Genomic DNA, 17197 nt, shown 5'->3' with positions numbered 1-17197 from the left:
TCAAAAGTAAGTAAATAGACATCTTAAAAAAAGGAAGACATTTTCTTATATAATCATCAATGCAATTATCCAGGAAAATTAACAACTGTTTATAGGCTATTGAAGTCAAACACCTCATACAGAATTTTATGCCATAAAAAACTTAGCACTATATTAGAATAGCAATATTCTGTAGCCTCACAACAATTTAATTTTTTTTTTTAATTTTTAATGTTTATTTTTGAGAGAGACACAGAGACAGGGTGCCAGCAGGAGAAGGACAGGGAGAGAGGGAGACACAGAATCCAAAGCAGGCTCCAGGCTCTGAGCTGTCAGCACAGAGCCCAATATGGGGTTCGAACTCACGAACTGCGAAACCGTGACCTGAGCTGAAGTCGGACACTTAACCGGCTGAACCACCCAGGTGCTCCGGTAGCCTCATAACGACTTTAAAGTGAAATTTAGTATGTTGAGAAATGCAGGATGCTTATTTACCATTCAACTAAAGCTGAGCTCAAGATGCCTGAGATAATTAAAAAATACATAGTTTTAAGATTTCAGTTCTTTGTACATTATTTTAATAAAAAACGCACTGCTGTTACAAATATACAGATATCAAATTGTAACATTAAAATACAGTGGCTTTATAAATTTTCTTCAATGAGACAGGTTTTCTGTCACATTTAGACATTTATGATTAAGTCATAATAAACAAGGGAAGTACAGATTTTCCAACCTCATGATTAGTCAATTCCTCTGCAATGAATGAAGTCGTACAGTCATCAAAAGGAGAAAAGCTAGATGGCCCTGTCTGCATTGTGTTACTGTGACAAAGAGGTACAGTAAGAGCTATAAGAAACTGTAGTGAAATGTTAGAAGTATAGGCAACATAGCTTTCTCAGACTTCTACCAATAATTATATCCTTGATAAATAAGCATCCTTAAATGTAAAATAGTTCAGTATGACTACATCTGTTTTTGTTCCGCAATGAGAGTTTGTTAATGTATTAATGCGATATATATTTTTGAACTGCAATCATGTGGAAATAATGAAAAACCCTAAAAAGAAACTACTAGTCCTAAGTCAAATAATATTTAAAAGTTGAAAGGCTTGTGGAGAACAGAAGTGTGAACAAGAAATACTGGCTCCATGCCAATTTTTATTTCTAACAGAAAGTCTTATATAAATAAGTCTTCTTTGTCTTACAAAACAAAACAAAAACACAAAAATCCTAAAAATAACACCACAAATCCAAATTAGCTGAACTTGGAGTAACAAAGTCAAAGCCAGTCTTCTCATCTGCATATCAATGTGATAAGTCAAAACTGCATTGAAAAAGAACAAAAACAAAAACAAAACCCAAATGCATCTGCTCCTGGCTCCTAATCAGAACAGAGGATTACTTTTAGCATTTAAATAAAGATACCTATTACATTTTTTAGAGAAAGATGTACACCAGAAATCTAATAGAATGTGTTACTCGTGTTATTCCACAAAAGCTGTAAGGTAGCCGAGAGTTGATTACATTTAAGGACAGTAAAAGTTTGCACTCTTAATACCCACTGATCTCTTTGTGCCAATATTCAAAAAATATGCTTTTCATCACTAAAGACAAAATGATAAGGAAACACAATGATTACATTCTATGTCAGCATAGAGCTACTATATTTGTATAAAGGAATCACTAGTTAAAGAGTTATTTGTCTTTTTAAAGGAAGCCCTGTCTAGGCATTAGGCTGTAATCTAAATGTTGATAGTGCCAAATTTCAACTCCCAAGATAAACAAAAAGAGCTGTCAAGAGGTGTCAAGATTAATTCTCTTTGGCCGCAACGGATACCATTTTCTCTGGGGACAGTCTTTAGTTTGCCTTCTTTTCAGTACCACATCAGTGGCTTTCCTGGTAGAAGTCTCTGTTGGTGTGGTTTCTATTTGTGTAATAAAGCTCTCGGGTTTAACATCTGGTTGCTTGTAACAAGAGGAAAAGACTTCTTGGTGGACTCTCTGGAGCTGGATAATAGGCTGCATCTTTAAAACTTGGGAAAATCCATTTCCTTGTTCAATTAATGCAGGCAAGGACTTAAACAAACAACAGTAATACTTAACATTAATCTCAGTTTGAAACACAACCACAGAGAAACAGACACAACACTCGAGATTTTAATTCTTTAGGTCAAGGCTTTTCTAAGACCAAATTATTTGGGTCATGGATATTTGCTTTTACCTTAAAATACCAATTTTAAATGCTGAGAGATTTTAACCAAAAACTAAAACTAAAAAGATATATTCTATTCCTACAATGTCTGGTAATAAAATAAAACAAAACTTTGGCAATAGGAAGTTAACAGAATTTCAGGGCCAAGGATTTGATGTCTGAGATTCCATATTTTAGGATAGTAAGTATTTTGGAAATCCCGATCATCAAGACCAGGCAGGGATCAGTACATTTTTCCTGTAAAGGGCCTCACATCCCTGTCACAATTACTCAACTCTGCCATTGTAATGTAAAGAAGCCACAGACAATAAGTAAATGGATAGGCAGAGCTGTGACATGAAGTTTTATTTACAAAAACAAGTGCAGGCTGGGTTCTTGCCTGGCTCACTAGTTTGCTAACTCCTGATAAAAACATGCAATGGGAAAAGCATGAGCACCAGAAAATCATGGAATCAATACAAACCACAAAAGAATGTCATAGAAAATTATCAGAACAAGGAAGATTCAGGAGTTTTTTAAAAATAATTTTCATATACTAGAAATCTAAATGTTTTCTTGTTTGCATAAAATAAATGTCGAGAAGATAAACAATTTTATTATAATACTAAGACTCCAAATTGAATACGCAGCATACATAATACAGTGATTAAGAGTATACTGGGGCTCCTGGGTGGCTGAGTTGGTTAAGCGTCTGACTCTTGATTTCAGCGCAGGTCATGATCTCACAGCTCATGAGATTGAGCCCCCACACAGGGCTCTGCACTGACAGCGAGGAGCCTTCTTGGGATTTTCTCTTCCTCTCTCTCCACCCCTCCCCAATGTGCACACGCATGATCTCTCTCTCTCTCTCTCTCTCTGTCTCTGTCAAACTAAATAATTAAACTTAAAAAAAAAAAAAAAAAAAAAAAAAGAAGTAAAGGCTCGGGAGCCAAATATCCAGGGTGTAAATCCTGACTCATTTACTTGGGCAATCTAGAGCCTCTCTGAGCCGCAGTTTCTCAACTATAAAACACAGAAATTAGCAGTACCTATCTCATAGTGTTATTTTAAGGATTAAGATAATATATGTAAAGCAGTTAGATGGTGTCTGACCCATAAATGCTCACTACGTGTTAGGTGGTATTATTATCCAAAACCGTCTGATAGACTGCTAAATCTCAGAATTAAAAAATATAACCAATCTTCAAAGAAGTCAGATATATTGGCATATACTTCCTATTAAATGGTAGTTATTCTGAATGTTATTGTCACTTCATAAATTCATTAAAGATCTACTTAAAAGACTACTGAGAATTCCTGTTACAATAGACTAAAATACACATAGATGTTGAAAACAAACACCTAGCTACACATTTCATTCATTTTATAACTGTTTAGCATGTAGCTTTTACCTTCATGGTTTCACTGATCTCTTTAGCTATTGTTTCTCCTCTGCATTTCAAATTTTCCACACGAGAGGCTGCAAAGAAACCACCAAACAGTATTTTACGTTCTTTATCTAATACCAAGTCATAAAAGATACACAGATGCTATTTGGACAAAAATCCGTTAAGACTACCCACCTTAGCTCAATCTTTCTTAGCATACTTTGTAATCTATTACAACAAGTGTCCCATTAAATTTATCTAGATAAATAAAAAGACTATGGAAATGTTAGAACCGTAGAGTAAAACTAATAGGTATGATAGGCAACAAGAGTTCTATTAGGAGTAGTCCTAACACTATGTGCCCCTAATAGCCTAAGATATATGTGATCTACCACTGTATTTAACATCTTCAAGCACTATCATCCCATTTTAAAGTAAATATAGGCTAATATTTGATATTTATTACTCTGAATTTTATACACGAAAAACACATTTGAATTTGGAATAAACAATCACATTGTATTGAGGATACTAGATGGAATTTCTGGAAAAAAATCTGGAATAGATTGTCAATAATATTAATTTAAAATTTTTAATGTTTATTTATTTTTTTAATTTTATTTATTTATTTTTTATTAATATCCAAGTTAGTTAGCATATAGTACAATAATGATTTCAGGAGTAGATTGCAGCGATTCATCCCCTATGAATAACACCAGTGCTTATACCAAAAAGTGTCTTCCTTAATGCTCCTTACTCATTTAGCCCATCCCCCCACCCACAACTCCTCCAGCAACCCTCAGTTTGTTCTCTGTATTTAAGAGACTCTTATGTTTTGTCCCTCTCCTTGTTTTTATATTATTTTTACTTCCCTTCCCTTCCCTTATGTTCATCTGTTCTTTCCTAATTCCTTGGTGCTTTACTGATTCCTAATACATTTTATTTTCTTCCAATCTTTGTTATAAATGTTCATGGCTACTTCATAACAGAACTGCATATGCAATGATATACAAGGACAAAAATCCTACTAAACTCCAAGCAAAACTGGATAAGAAAAATCCTTCCATTTTGAAATTATCTACAAATTAGTTTTTAGAAGAGTAGTTCTCACTGGAAATTACTTCAGATCTAAGCAAATATATAACCATGTTAGGAGAGCTACAACCTTACTGGCTTCAAGAAAGTGGCAGATAAGCCAAGCAAGAAAAATTTCTTTCATAGCTGCTATTTTCTTTTCTGACTTTCCTTAGGTGAAAAATGTAGACCACATTTAGGAAAAAGAAAAAAAAAAGGAAACGAATAGCAAAAGCACCTGGAAGAAAGAGGGTACTCAAAGAAAGGCAAAGGCAAAGGTAACAGGATGGCCTCAGAAAAAGGGTTCTTAACCAGTTTTGCTACCAGAGATTTCTTTGGCACTTGGATGAAGCCTACAGACCCTTTCTAAGAATAGTTTTAAATGTGTTAGTTTTTTTAAGTGAGGTACAATTTACATACAGCAAAATGTAGATCTCAAGTTTAACATTCAGTCACCTTTGACATATGCAAACCATACATGGGGCACTTCCTTCACCCTACAAAGTTCCCTTGTGCCCCTTTCCCAACCAACCTTCTCTACAAGAAGCACCACTCATCTGGTTTCTGTCATTATTCATTGCTTTTGCTTACTCTAGAATTTTAGAGTGCTTTACAATAAAATTTAAAAGACAACTATTGAAGCGTTGTGATAGGTAATACATGTGCTTCTTTATTAATGATTTAAATAAGATCAAGTGGCAGGTCTAATAATTACCATCATACGAAAATAATGAGCATCAACAATATTGTGAGGTATCTGCAATAACTAAAATTGAAAATATCTGTGGCTTTTAGTAGCAAAAAGTTACAGGTACTGCTAATTCCACCACCATGATCTACATTCAACACTGAAGGAAATGCTAAATTTCAGTATGAGGTTAGTAAAAATAACAATCTATTTTTTTCTATTCAAATTAATAATCTCCCTGTATTCTAAGGACCCTTGCCTTAGAATAATATGCTAATTTCAAGTCTTTTAAGATTTGGGGATATTTAGGGGATATATCCCCAAAGTACTTAGGCAATTATTAAATTTTCTTCTGAGCATGGTGTATCAGTGATCCATCCCTTGGGACTCTTGTGGCAGTCTGGCTTCTAGCCAGGCTCTCACTTATTCTCTCCCCCTCAAACTTGCATACCTGTATGGGAGTTGCTGAGTCTTCCAACATTTATTATGTATTTTCCATGGACTAGGCCCAGCACTGGGTACTCAGAGTAAGGAAAAAGGGTCTCTGCCCCTCAAGGAACTTACCGGTTAGAAAAGAAAGACGACACACAGAAACACACAGAAACAAGCCAGTTTTTGAAAAGGTTAAACTTGTCCTGCACAGCCTCACATTTCCACGATCCTGCCACAAATTCCACCCTCTACCTGAATGAGCATTCCCCTGCAACAGACTCCCACAGTCTCCTGAACAGTTATAGTAGAATAACTGGAAAACTTCATTGCACTGATTTTTTTAGAATAGTTTCTCAACCCTATGAGACCCAACTTCCCCCTTTAGAACATATTTTGTAAAGTCCCCTTTACTATTCTAAAAAAAAAAAAAAGATAGTATTTCTGTACATATAAATAAAAATATAAAGGAAAAACAGATATAATGAAGTACTCAAATAATTGTACCTGTTATCCTGAGTAAATTTGGATTTAAGAAAATTTATATTAGAAGTCATTCTACATAGAAAACAAAAGATCATAAGCAGAAATAGAAAAATTAGTGTTTTGGGGTGCCTGGGTGGCTCAGTCAGTTGGGCGGCCGACTTCAGCTCAGGTCACGATCTCACGGTCCGTGAGTTTGAGCCCCGCGTCGGGCTCTGTGCTGACAGCTCAGAGCCTGGAGCCTGCTTCCGATTCTGTGTCTCACTCTCTACCCCTCCCCCGTTCATGCTCTGTCTCTCTCTGTCTCAAAAATAAATTAACGTTAAAAAAAATTTTTTTTTAAAAAAGAAAAATTAGTGTTTTATAAGAAATAAGTCTATATTACTTGAATATGATAAAAAAAAAAGAAGAAATAATGGAGTATGGATAACCTACCAAGACAAAGTATAGGCTGTTGAAATGGTGAAAATTAGGAAGTGCAGTATTACTACAAATGAGATGGCCTTATTGAAAGTGTCATGTCAAAATAATTCACCATATTATAACATGGTAAGGTATAAGGGAATTAAATCCTACTTAGAAATTCCACCATAACTCAGACTACATTCAGTATATACATTTACTTAAAAAGACTTCAGTGATCATACTGTCAAAAGGTGAGGAACACAGGATAGACTGGGCCAAAACAAGAATATGAGAAACTATAGAGCAGATACGTGGTTGCTCTTTATGGATACATTCTGAGTAAGAATAAACAGGAGCAATCCAAAAATATAATCGGAATTTTAAATAGGTTTTTCATATTAAAATTTTTAATAGTCACATAATTTATCATTATACAAAAATATAGTTTTTAATATTTAGTGTGGCAATAATAGCAAGTATTTAAAAAATAATTTTTAATGTTTATTCTATTTTGAGAGAGAGAAAGACAAAGCGTGAGCGGGAGAGGGGCAGAGACAAAGGGAGACACAGAATCCAAAGCAGCCTTCAGACTCTGAGCTATCAGCAAAGAGCCCAATGTAGGGCTCAAACCCACGAACTATCAGGTCATGACCAGAGCTGAAGTCAGACGCTAAACTGATTGAGCAATCCAGGCGCCCCTATAATAGCAAGTATTTGAAAATCATTTCTATTAAAACAATGAGGGGCACCTGGGTGACTCAGTCAGTTAAGTTTGTGACTTCAGCTCAGGTCATGGTCCCCGGTTCTTGGGTTCGGGCCTCGCATTGGGTTCTGTGCTGAAAGCTCAGAGCCTGGAGCCTGATTCAGATTCTGTGTCTCCCTCTCTCTGCCCCTTCCTCATTGGTGCTCTCTCTCTCTCAAAATAAATAAATATTTTAAAACCTCTAATTAAAAAAAAATGAGATTTCTACTTTTGTATGTTTCCATTAATTTAGTAACATTTGGTTCTAGTCCTATTTAAAAGCAGTCTCAAGTCTTCTATTACATATTTTCCATCAGCTTTGTTGCTTTTGTAATAACTACATACTGTACCAGAAACTTTTTCAATTAAAAATTTTGGAAATGCTCCTAAGTAATTGTCTTTGGAAAAAAGGGAGTATGAAAGTTGTTAACTGATAAAACATGGCTTTGGCTGCAAAGATCTGTTTGTTTCTTTTTAGTTCTGCTTTCCTTTACTGCACATGTTAACAAACAGAGAAAGAGTATCTGAAGAAATACGATGATGTAATGATGTAAGTCAGAATAGTGGTTACCTCTCATGGCTAGGGATTACTGACCAGAAAGGAAGATAAGAAAACTTTTTTGGGTACTGGAAGTGTTACATAGTACAGACTGCCCATAAAGTCAGGAAGCAGAATAAGTATGTATTAGTTTCAGATAATATACTATCTTTTTCTTTAAACTCAAATTACCTTTTCAGGTAAAATACTTCTAAATTTAAGACAATGGGTCCAATTGTTAATACGTGAAAACTACAATAAATAGACTATTTTCCTTGTTTTTAGACTTTTTGGCCACTTTCAATTGTGCTTATTGTATACATGAAAACATAATGGACACCTTATTTGAAAATATAAGTAACATACTGTTTAAAAATAAGTTTTTCCTGGGGCACCTGGGTGTCTCAGCTGGTTGAACGTCCCACTTTTGATTTCAGCTCAGGTCACGATCCTAGGGTCATTGGATTGAGCCCCATGTTGGGCTCTGTGCTAAGCGTAAAGCCTGCTTAAGATTCTCTCTCTCTCTCTCTCTCTCTCTCTCTCTGTCTCTCTCTCTCTCTTTCTAAAAAAAAAAAGTTTGTCCCATGTTTCCTAACTATACAGACACTCAGTATATCTAGATTGAGGAGGCAGCTACATGTGTTTATGTGTATGTGTGTATATAGATTCATCAAGCTGTGCACTGTATGTTATACCTCAACATACACACACACACACACACACACACACACACAATAATGAACAGAGTATTATTTTACATTTACTCTTGAAACTCATCTTACTTTTATTTATAGGATATGGTAATTAATATTATTCTTCATTGTTACTGCATGATTTACAAAATAATCTATTACCCAAGGGATTCCTAATTTTCGTATAAACATGTGCCTCTTTGAAAAAAACTGTCTATAAGCCTACACTGATGGACACAATAGCTGTTCTCCATCTGTAGCACAAGCAATGACAATGTAAAAGTCGCCAAGGGTAGTTTAAGTGTAAAATTGAGTTAGGTCAGAGACTTGGATAATTATAAACAGATTTTCACACATGAATTTCTGGTGGAATAATCTGAAGTTGTGCTGGACATATAAGACATTTAGTATTCCTGGCTCCTGACTATAGAATGCCAGCTGTGCCCTCCCCATTACTGTGGTAACCAAAAACTTCCCCCACTTTTCAAAACTGCCTCTAGGGGGCAGTACCGCCACCAGTGAGAACCAGTGTTCTAACTTAATTTTTAGAACTTCCTTGGGAACATCATTCTCTTAACCTTGGACTCCCTAAGTGTTGAACACAATGCCTGATATGTAGAGCAGGTGCTCAGTACGTATGATGGAACAAGACTATGATAAGAGTGCGCTGTGGAGGCAAAAGAGGGGTGAGGTCAATCCAACAGGAAAACTGAAAGGAGAGTAGAAGTTTCAGAGGTGCTCTAAGAGTTGCCTTAAAAAAGGACCTGGTGCTGGATGGCTGGGGTAAGTGGGAATAGGAGGTGGATGGTAGAGGATGTGCTACACCAAAACAAGGGAATAAATCAAGAAAGAAGAAAACACAGGAACCAGGAAACAGGATTCAAAACAGAAGTACAGGAAATTCCTAGGATGATGAGAAAGGGACAAATGGGACAAAAGTTTTGCAGCAGGCCTAGAGAGCAACGAGTCCTGCTTAGAATAGGAAGACAAAAGCCTCCCAGAGGAATATCTCCAAGAAAAAGGAAAAGGTTTTAAAATGGATTTGATGGATAACCTAAAGTGTTTACCACATTGAGAGGAATTTTATAGTTCTAGTGAAGTGTTTGGGAAAGAATTAGTGATAGACACAACAGCAAACAAACCAAACAGAAAAATAAAGCCATTATCATTCTGAAGGAGGATGGGAAGCTGTTCAAGAAAGAAATATACTCATAGTAATGATTACCTGACTCATACTGAAGAACACTTACATAGTCATAACAATATAAATACTAAATATTACTGATTTCTTGACAAAAGTGAGAGATTAAAAGTGAAGCTGATGACTGTAGATTATTCTTTGAGAAACTTGGCTATGAAAAGGAAATAGGAGCACAGAGAAGAGAAACCCAATGGCATAGTAACTGTCTACTTAATCCCAACAGCCCATTCCTGTAGCAGTGTGGGGTGGCATCCATTAACAATCAATCTTGTGTATTACCATTAGTAACCCTGTGAGGCAAGCAGGTTTCATCAGCCTCCTTTTATAGATGAGAAAACAGAGCTGTGAGAACTGAGAAATGATCTAGAATAGAATTAGAACTCACATTTCCTAGAATTCAAAGCACATGCTCTTTTATGTTCTATATGTAACTTTCCAAAATAACCATTTTGTCTGGAATTATACTATACTCATAAGAATATAACAAATGGTCAAAAATTAGTTCTAACATATTAAAAATCTCTTGAAATAAAAATAAATTATGTCTGGTAAAAACTAAAAATAGAACAATTCTAGAGTTAACTCTGCTTTAACTATTAACATTATAGTACCTTCTTTTTTTTTTTTAAGTGAATTAAATTCCTTTCACTGAAAATTAAGGAACATCAATTTTAGGAAAAAAACCAAGCACACAAAGATTTTAAAAAGCACTATAAGAGGGGAGAAAACAAACACACCATTAAAAATGATCACTAACATATGTGAATATGTTGCCTATAAACGCATCAAAATAGCATTTTCCAACATTAATATCTGCTTAGAAAATTTCAAAATATATAAAACTTTCACTCCCTCACTCAAGATTTTTAAATCAATTTTTCACTTCTCACTAGTAAGAGCATGTATGTACCCCTGTTACACAAACATCTGACTTAAGAATATATCACATGCAGAGAGCTGGCACCTGCCATGTAGGAGACTGGGGATGGGCTTCCTCTAGAAGCATTCCCAATGGCCTTCTCTCCATAGCTTTCATGGGAACATCTTTGTGACACCACTTCCCTCTCACTGCAAAGGTGTTTAGGGATCCAAACCGTTCCCCCCAAATCCTATTTAAACATCTGTAGTGGAACTAATGTACATCTGAAATGTGATTTTCCTAATATCTTTCAACATTAATGTGTAGTATTTCAGCTACATTGCAGGAAAAAAATGGTCTTTAAAGGGTAGCCTAGAAACTTACCCATTTATAAAAATACCACTTGCGGATTTTTTCAGGGGGAAAATGTATTTCAAATTCCAAAGCTCAGATTAAATAAGAACTTCTGAAACATAACCATTTGAAAGCGGGTTACTACCTGTAAATATTCTGGCAGTGGCTTAAGCAAGCCGGAATTATTAGGGAAGAAGAGGAACTATCTCTAAGTCTTCTACTTGTAGGGTCAGCAAAAGAACTGCAAGTATCAAGTCTACTATAGAGAAACTTAAAATAGCTCCTTGTCATCACTATATGTTTAGTGAAGGACAGGGGGAAGAAGGCAGTCTTTTCAATTAACATCAAAGAACTTAAAAAAAAAAAAAAAAGACGATATAGAAGGAATTATTAGTTTTACTAATAGGATCACAAAAGGTTATAACTGACAAACGAAAACTCATAGGTAGACAACTAATCAGAGGATTGCTGCAAGGATATTAAAAAAAAAAGTTTGCTCTTAAAAATGTGGAAGTTAGGCACCCTTGAGGACATTGCCTTCCCTAGTCACTTGCCTTCTAAAACATAGGGAAATGAAAAAGTGGAAATGAAAGATTGGGTAATCAACCTAGTTTTGCTTTCAGGTCACTGCACTGACTAAACTGGGAAACATGAACATCTAAAAGCCTGCACAAATTCAGACATCCAGCAAAAAAGCATTAACTGAGGTCTTCCTTTCTATTTTCAATGCATTTTATGTGCACAAATGAGCAAGCATGCATACCAAAGGATATCCCTTTCTAAAGGGATAACCAAAGGCATGAATGAGAACCATGAATTGAAAAGTAGCACCCCTGGTGAAAACGAAACAAAAAACTAGCAGTGATTTATGACGTTCTAGAAGATAACCCTTTGCTACAACTTGAACAAAACTGTTGAACACACCTTCTGGGTAGCAGACACATATTCCTCTGTATCCACTCCCACCTGCTCCTCACCAGCATCTTTAGTACTGAAGAGATGTCTCTCTCTTAAGGTACCATATATTTTCACACTCCTAGCCTGTGTTTGCTGGCCTGGGCCAAGTCTCTAACATTCTCCTGTAATGTTCTTCCTCTCTATTCCCCCCACTCTAGCCATAGTGGTCTTTTATTCCATAAATACTCAAGATCAGTCTTGACTTAGGAACCTTGTTCTAGCTCTTCCCTGATTGAAAAGCTCTTCCTCTTGATTGTCATAAGACAAATTCCTTCTTGTTACTTCCTCAGAAAGTGTTTCTCAACGTAAACACATCACCCTCTCACTGATTACTTGTTTACTTTTATATTTATTTGTACTTTTCTTCTCCCACTTGAACATAAGCTCCATAGAGCAGGGACCTTGCTTGTGTTGCTCACCATTATCTCCTCCACAGTGAAAACAGTTCTGGCATATGGTAGACCTTCAATAAATATATGAATACATGGATGAATAACAGTCGCTTAGTATTTATTGAGCATGGTGCTATACACTGGCCACGTAGAATGCAAACACAAAGTAAAAAAGCTCATGGAACTTTCACTTTTGTGAGACCATAAACAAGAAAATTCACAAATGTAAACAAGTGCTATTAAAGAAATAAACAAGTATTATGATGGAGTACTGGGAAAAGGCTATTGTCATTAGGGTGGTTAGGAAAGATCTCTCTGAGGAGGTACCATTTAAAAGCGTAAGAAAAGAAAAGAAGATGCCACCTTTAGAAGCACCAAGAAAAAGCATGTGTGAAAGTGAGGCACTTTCAAAGAACTGAAAGGTGGACCATAGGTCTACAGCAAAAAGGAAAGTGGGGGCCAGATCACATAAGGGAATGTTAAGAAGTTTGAAATGTATTTTATATATGTACATATATGTACACATATTTGATTTAAAAAATTTTTTTTTATATTTTATTTTATTTTTGAGAGAGAGACAGAGTGTGAGCAAGGGAGGGCAGAGTGATGGAGACAGAATCTGAAGTAGGCTCCAGGTTCCAAGCTGTCCAGCCTGACGTGAGGCTTGAACCCATATGAACATTAAGATCATGACCTGAGCCAAAGTTGGACGCTTACCCAATTGAACCACCCAGGCACCCCCATATATTTTTTTAATTGGAAGATTTTAGAATTTTCAGCAGAGGAATGAAAGCTCTGTGTTTTTAAGAGTAGACTTCTGGTCAAGTTGTTCTTGGAAATTCACAAAACTCCCCAGCTTTGTCCAAAATATCATGGGATAAATACAGAAAATTAAAAAGACATATCCCAAAGCATATACAAAACAAACATTTCTATGAACCAAAAGAAGTAGAAGAGAAAAAGCTGTAAGTCAGGCCAAAGTTGCAGACCCATCAGTAGGCAGACAGTAGGCAGGCAGTAGGTAACTAGGAATTTGCTTCCTGTAACATAAAAGGGGCCCAAAGTGCTCCAGAGGAGCAGGAAATGGGAAGAGTCAACTTTGCAGTATGAAACCACACGTTGAGATACTGAGTTTTCCTACCCTGAAAAAGACCTGCCATTAACCACAGTCAGGAGCTGAGGCATACATTAGAAGTGATGGGAGGCAGATAATATTTCAAAGCCTGGGCCTGGACCAAGCTGCCTGCTGACTTAGTGACTAGATTCAGTATCTCCTAAAGTACACTGGAACAGGGGCCCCATGCTGCCAATGCAAGATCGGCTCTTGCCTGAGACTGTTCAGGAGCAGATGAAAGGCAACCACACAACTACCAGACAGGAAGGGGGGTTGGGGGTGGGGGCGGGGAAGCAGTGACAATATGAAAATAAGCACATAAATAATCTTAATGAAAGAGTGTTTGCAAATCAAAATTCCAAAATACATGAAAAAATCACAACCATGAATGACAGCCAATATAACTTGAAGGTGAGAAATTTACTGCAGAGGGCATAAAAATAGAGCAATCTGAAAACAATTTTAAAAGTTTAGGATCCTCTCATAGCTAAAGGAAATCATAATAGACATGACAGCAGAAAAATAAATTATCAAATAAAAATGAGAATAATACAAAAATAGAAGAAATGATAAAGAAGCAAAGTTCAAAGATTAGGTTAAAGATTTTCTAGAAGATAGGAGTCTTCTGATTAAAAATATACTTGGAACTGTGAGTGGAAGATGGGAGGAAAGAGGAAGCAAACAAAACAAAAAATCCCACCCCCCCTCAAATATATATATTTAAATAAAATTATGTGTGTGTGTACAAAGAAATTATGAATAAAATAGAGTTGAACTATTTATTACTGTTGAGTGAAAAAAAAGTCATAGAATGTATTACATAATACTTACATAAAAAAAATAACTCGGGGGGCGCCTGGGTGGCTCAGTCGGTTGGGCGGCCGACTTCGGCTCAGGTCATGATCTCGCGGTCCGTGAGTTCGAGCCCCGCGTCGGGCTCTGTGCTGACAGCTCAGAGCCTGAAGCCTGTTTCAGATTCTGTGTCTCCCTCTCTCTGACCCTCCCCCGTTCATGCTCTGTCTCTCTCTGTCTCAAAAATAAATAAATGTTAAAAAAAAAAAAATTTTTTTTTTTAAATAAAAAAAAATAATAATAATAATTCAGGGTACCTGGGTGGCTCAGTCCGTTAAGCGTCCGACTTTGGCTCAGATCATGATCTCACGTTTGTGAGTTCGAGCCCCGTGTAAGGTTCTGTGCTGACAGCTCAGAGCCTGGAGCCTGCTTTGGATTCTGTGTCTCCTTCTCTCTCTGCCCCTCCCCTACTTGTGCTCTGTCTCTGTCTCTCAAAAATAAATAAATGTAAAAAAAAATTAAAAATAAATAAATAATAACTCAAACCTCCCTGTGCCTGTCTGCCCATATACAAATACACTGATAAAGATCTAATGGGGGACCTGGATGGCTCAGTTGGTTAAGCATCTGACTCTTCATTTCAGCTCAGGTCATGGTCTCATGGTTATAAGATCAAGCCCCACGTCCGGCTCTACACTGGGTGTGGAGCCTGCTTAAGATTCTCACTCTCCCTCTCCTTCTGCCCCTGCCCGGCTCACACACTTCACACAGGTATATACTTTCTCTCTCTCAAACCCCCCCCCCCAAAAACAAACAAAAAACAAATAAACTGATAAACATCTAAAATCAGACATATCAAATTGTTAAAGTAGTTGTTTATTTGAAGGTGTGTGGGATCAGGCAGACTTGGAAGGACTTTCATTTACTACTATATATACACTATTATTTTAAATTTCATATTAAACTTACTTTCACTAATTATAAAACTAATTAGCACAAAAACTAATTACAAAAATATAATTTAAAATACTAACAAAGATTTATGGCAGTTGAATTGGAAGACTTCCACCATATACTTAAAAGAGTAAATTGCGGGGCGCCTGGGTGGCGCAGTCGGTTAAGCGTCCGACTTCAGCCAGGTCACGATCTCGCGGTCCGTGAGTTCGAGCCCCACGTCGGGCTCTGGGCTGATGGCTCGGAGCCTGGAGCCTGTTTCCGATTCTGTGTCTCCCTCTCTCTCTGCCCCTCCCCCGGTCATGCTCTGTCTCTCTCTGTCCCAAAAATAAATAAAAAGCGTTGGAAAAAAAAAAATTAAAAAAAAAAAAAAAAGAGTAAATTGCACATAATTTGAATACACGAATCAATTTTCTGTAAAATATATAATGCCCCAAATGTCCAGTGCATATATACTCCTGTATGATTATATGAGTAGAGAAAAATGGATAAAAGAATTCGCACCAAGTTAACAGTGTATATCTGAGAGGAGGCCAAAAACAAAAAGTAAAAAACAGAATGCTATCCTTATTTTTTTTTAAGTGTATGACATGATATATATACATGTATACATAATTTTATGTATGTATATACATATATACACACATATATATGTGTATATGTACATACACATATATATACATACATATATACCAAACACATATATGTGTATATATATACATACACATACATAATATTATATATTTATTTCACAAATACTTCTTGAGCGTAAAATGTCAGATAATGATTGTAGAGAGCTAGCTAGGGATATAGTAGTAGACAAAACAAAGTCTCGGTTCACAGGGGGTTTATAAAACAGTGGGGGGAGAGATGAAGACAATAAAATAAACAGAAATTATAGTTAAGTGGTGAAAAAACAAAAGCAGGTTAAGGGGACAGAGTATGAGCAAGGGGGTCAGAAGGGGATGTGACATAGGTTGTCAGGAAAGACCTCTCTGATGAAGTAACGCCTTGAACGGAGAGCTGACTGAGGTGAGTCAGGTAGGTGGTTTCAGATAGGAACCAGGGAACAGCCAGATAGGAACCAGTGCGAAAGACACAGGGCCAGTGTGTGGCACATCCTTGGGGAAACAGCAAGAATGCTAGTGTGGCTGCAGCACAATAAGGAAAGGTGGCAGTGAGAAGAGACCAAAGTCAGAGATGAAATCAGAGAATCAGCCATGGCCCAGGTCAGAGAGGATATTATAGACCACAGAAGCAGGATGGGGAGTCACTACAGAGTGATAAGCAGGGGGTGACATGACCTGATTATGCTTTAAAAAGAATCCTTGGGATGCTGTGTGGAAAACTGGAATAAAAGGAAGGAAACCAGCGAGGAGACTATTGAAGTAATCCTGCTGAGAGAATATGGGTAAGAGAGGTAGTAATGGATTTGGTGGAAAGTGGCTGAATTTGTAATATGTTCTCAAGGTATGGGCAGAAAAATCTGCAGGTGGACTGAAGGTATGGGAGTCAAGCAATAATCATGTATGTTCATATAATGTGTTTCTTATCTTTTAACATTTTTAGAATGTGAATGTATTTTAAAATAATCAAGAAAAAGCAATAAAGTCATTTTCAATGTTAAAAAAATAAGAAAAAATACACACCAAACAATACACTAGATAAATAAAAATAAACATCTAGACACATTGTGGTAAACTTGCAGAGCATTAAGAATACAGAGAAAATCTAAAAAGTCAGGAAAGAAAAAACAGACCATCTTTAAAAGAATGGCATTTAGAGTCTCAGGAGATTTCTCATCAACAATGAATGTCAGGCACCCAAATTGGAAAAGGAGAAATAAAACTATCACTATTTGCAGATGATATAATATTTTACATAGAAAATTCTAAAGAATCCACTAAAAAAATAATAGAATAAATGAGTTCCACAATGTTGCAATATACAAGATCAATAAATA

The 17197-nt window shown here is 36.3% G+C and overlaps 2 protein-coding genes across 2 annotated transcripts in view; both read right to left on the bottom strand.

The window, feature by feature from the left end:
* ANGEL2 (angel homolog 2) overlaps nucleotides 1–17197 on the bottom strand; it is a 254102-nt gene that overhangs the window by 24358 nt on the left and 212547 nt on the right. The gene's annotated exons all lie outside the window — the stretch shown is intronic.
* NSL1 (NSL1 component of MIS12 kinetochore complex) overlaps nucleotides 1120–17197 on the bottom strand; it is a 34554-nt gene continuing 18476 nt past the window's right edge. Inside the window, exons 5-6 of the mRNA XM_058700861.1 lie at nucleotides 3585–3652; nucleotides 1120–2057 (exon numbers count right to left, since the gene is read on the bottom strand). Coding sequence (XP_058556844.1) covers nucleotides 1776–2057; nucleotides 3585–3652 — 350 coding nt within the window. The 3' untranslated portion in view covers nucleotides 1120–1775. The remainder of the gene's footprint in view (nucleotides 2058–3584; nucleotides 3653–17197) is intronic.

This window comes from Neofelis nebulosa, chromosome 15 (genome assembly GCF_028018385.1).
Source record: "Neofelis nebulosa isolate mNeoNeb1 chromosome 15, mNeoNeb1.pri, whole genome shotgun sequence".
Lineage (NCBI taxonomy): Eukaryota > Metazoa > Chordata > Mammalia > Carnivora > Felidae > Neofelis > Neofelis nebulosa.
The sequence above is the reverse complement of the archived record's forward strand: the minus strand, read 5'-3'. Positions and strand labels throughout refer to the sequence as shown.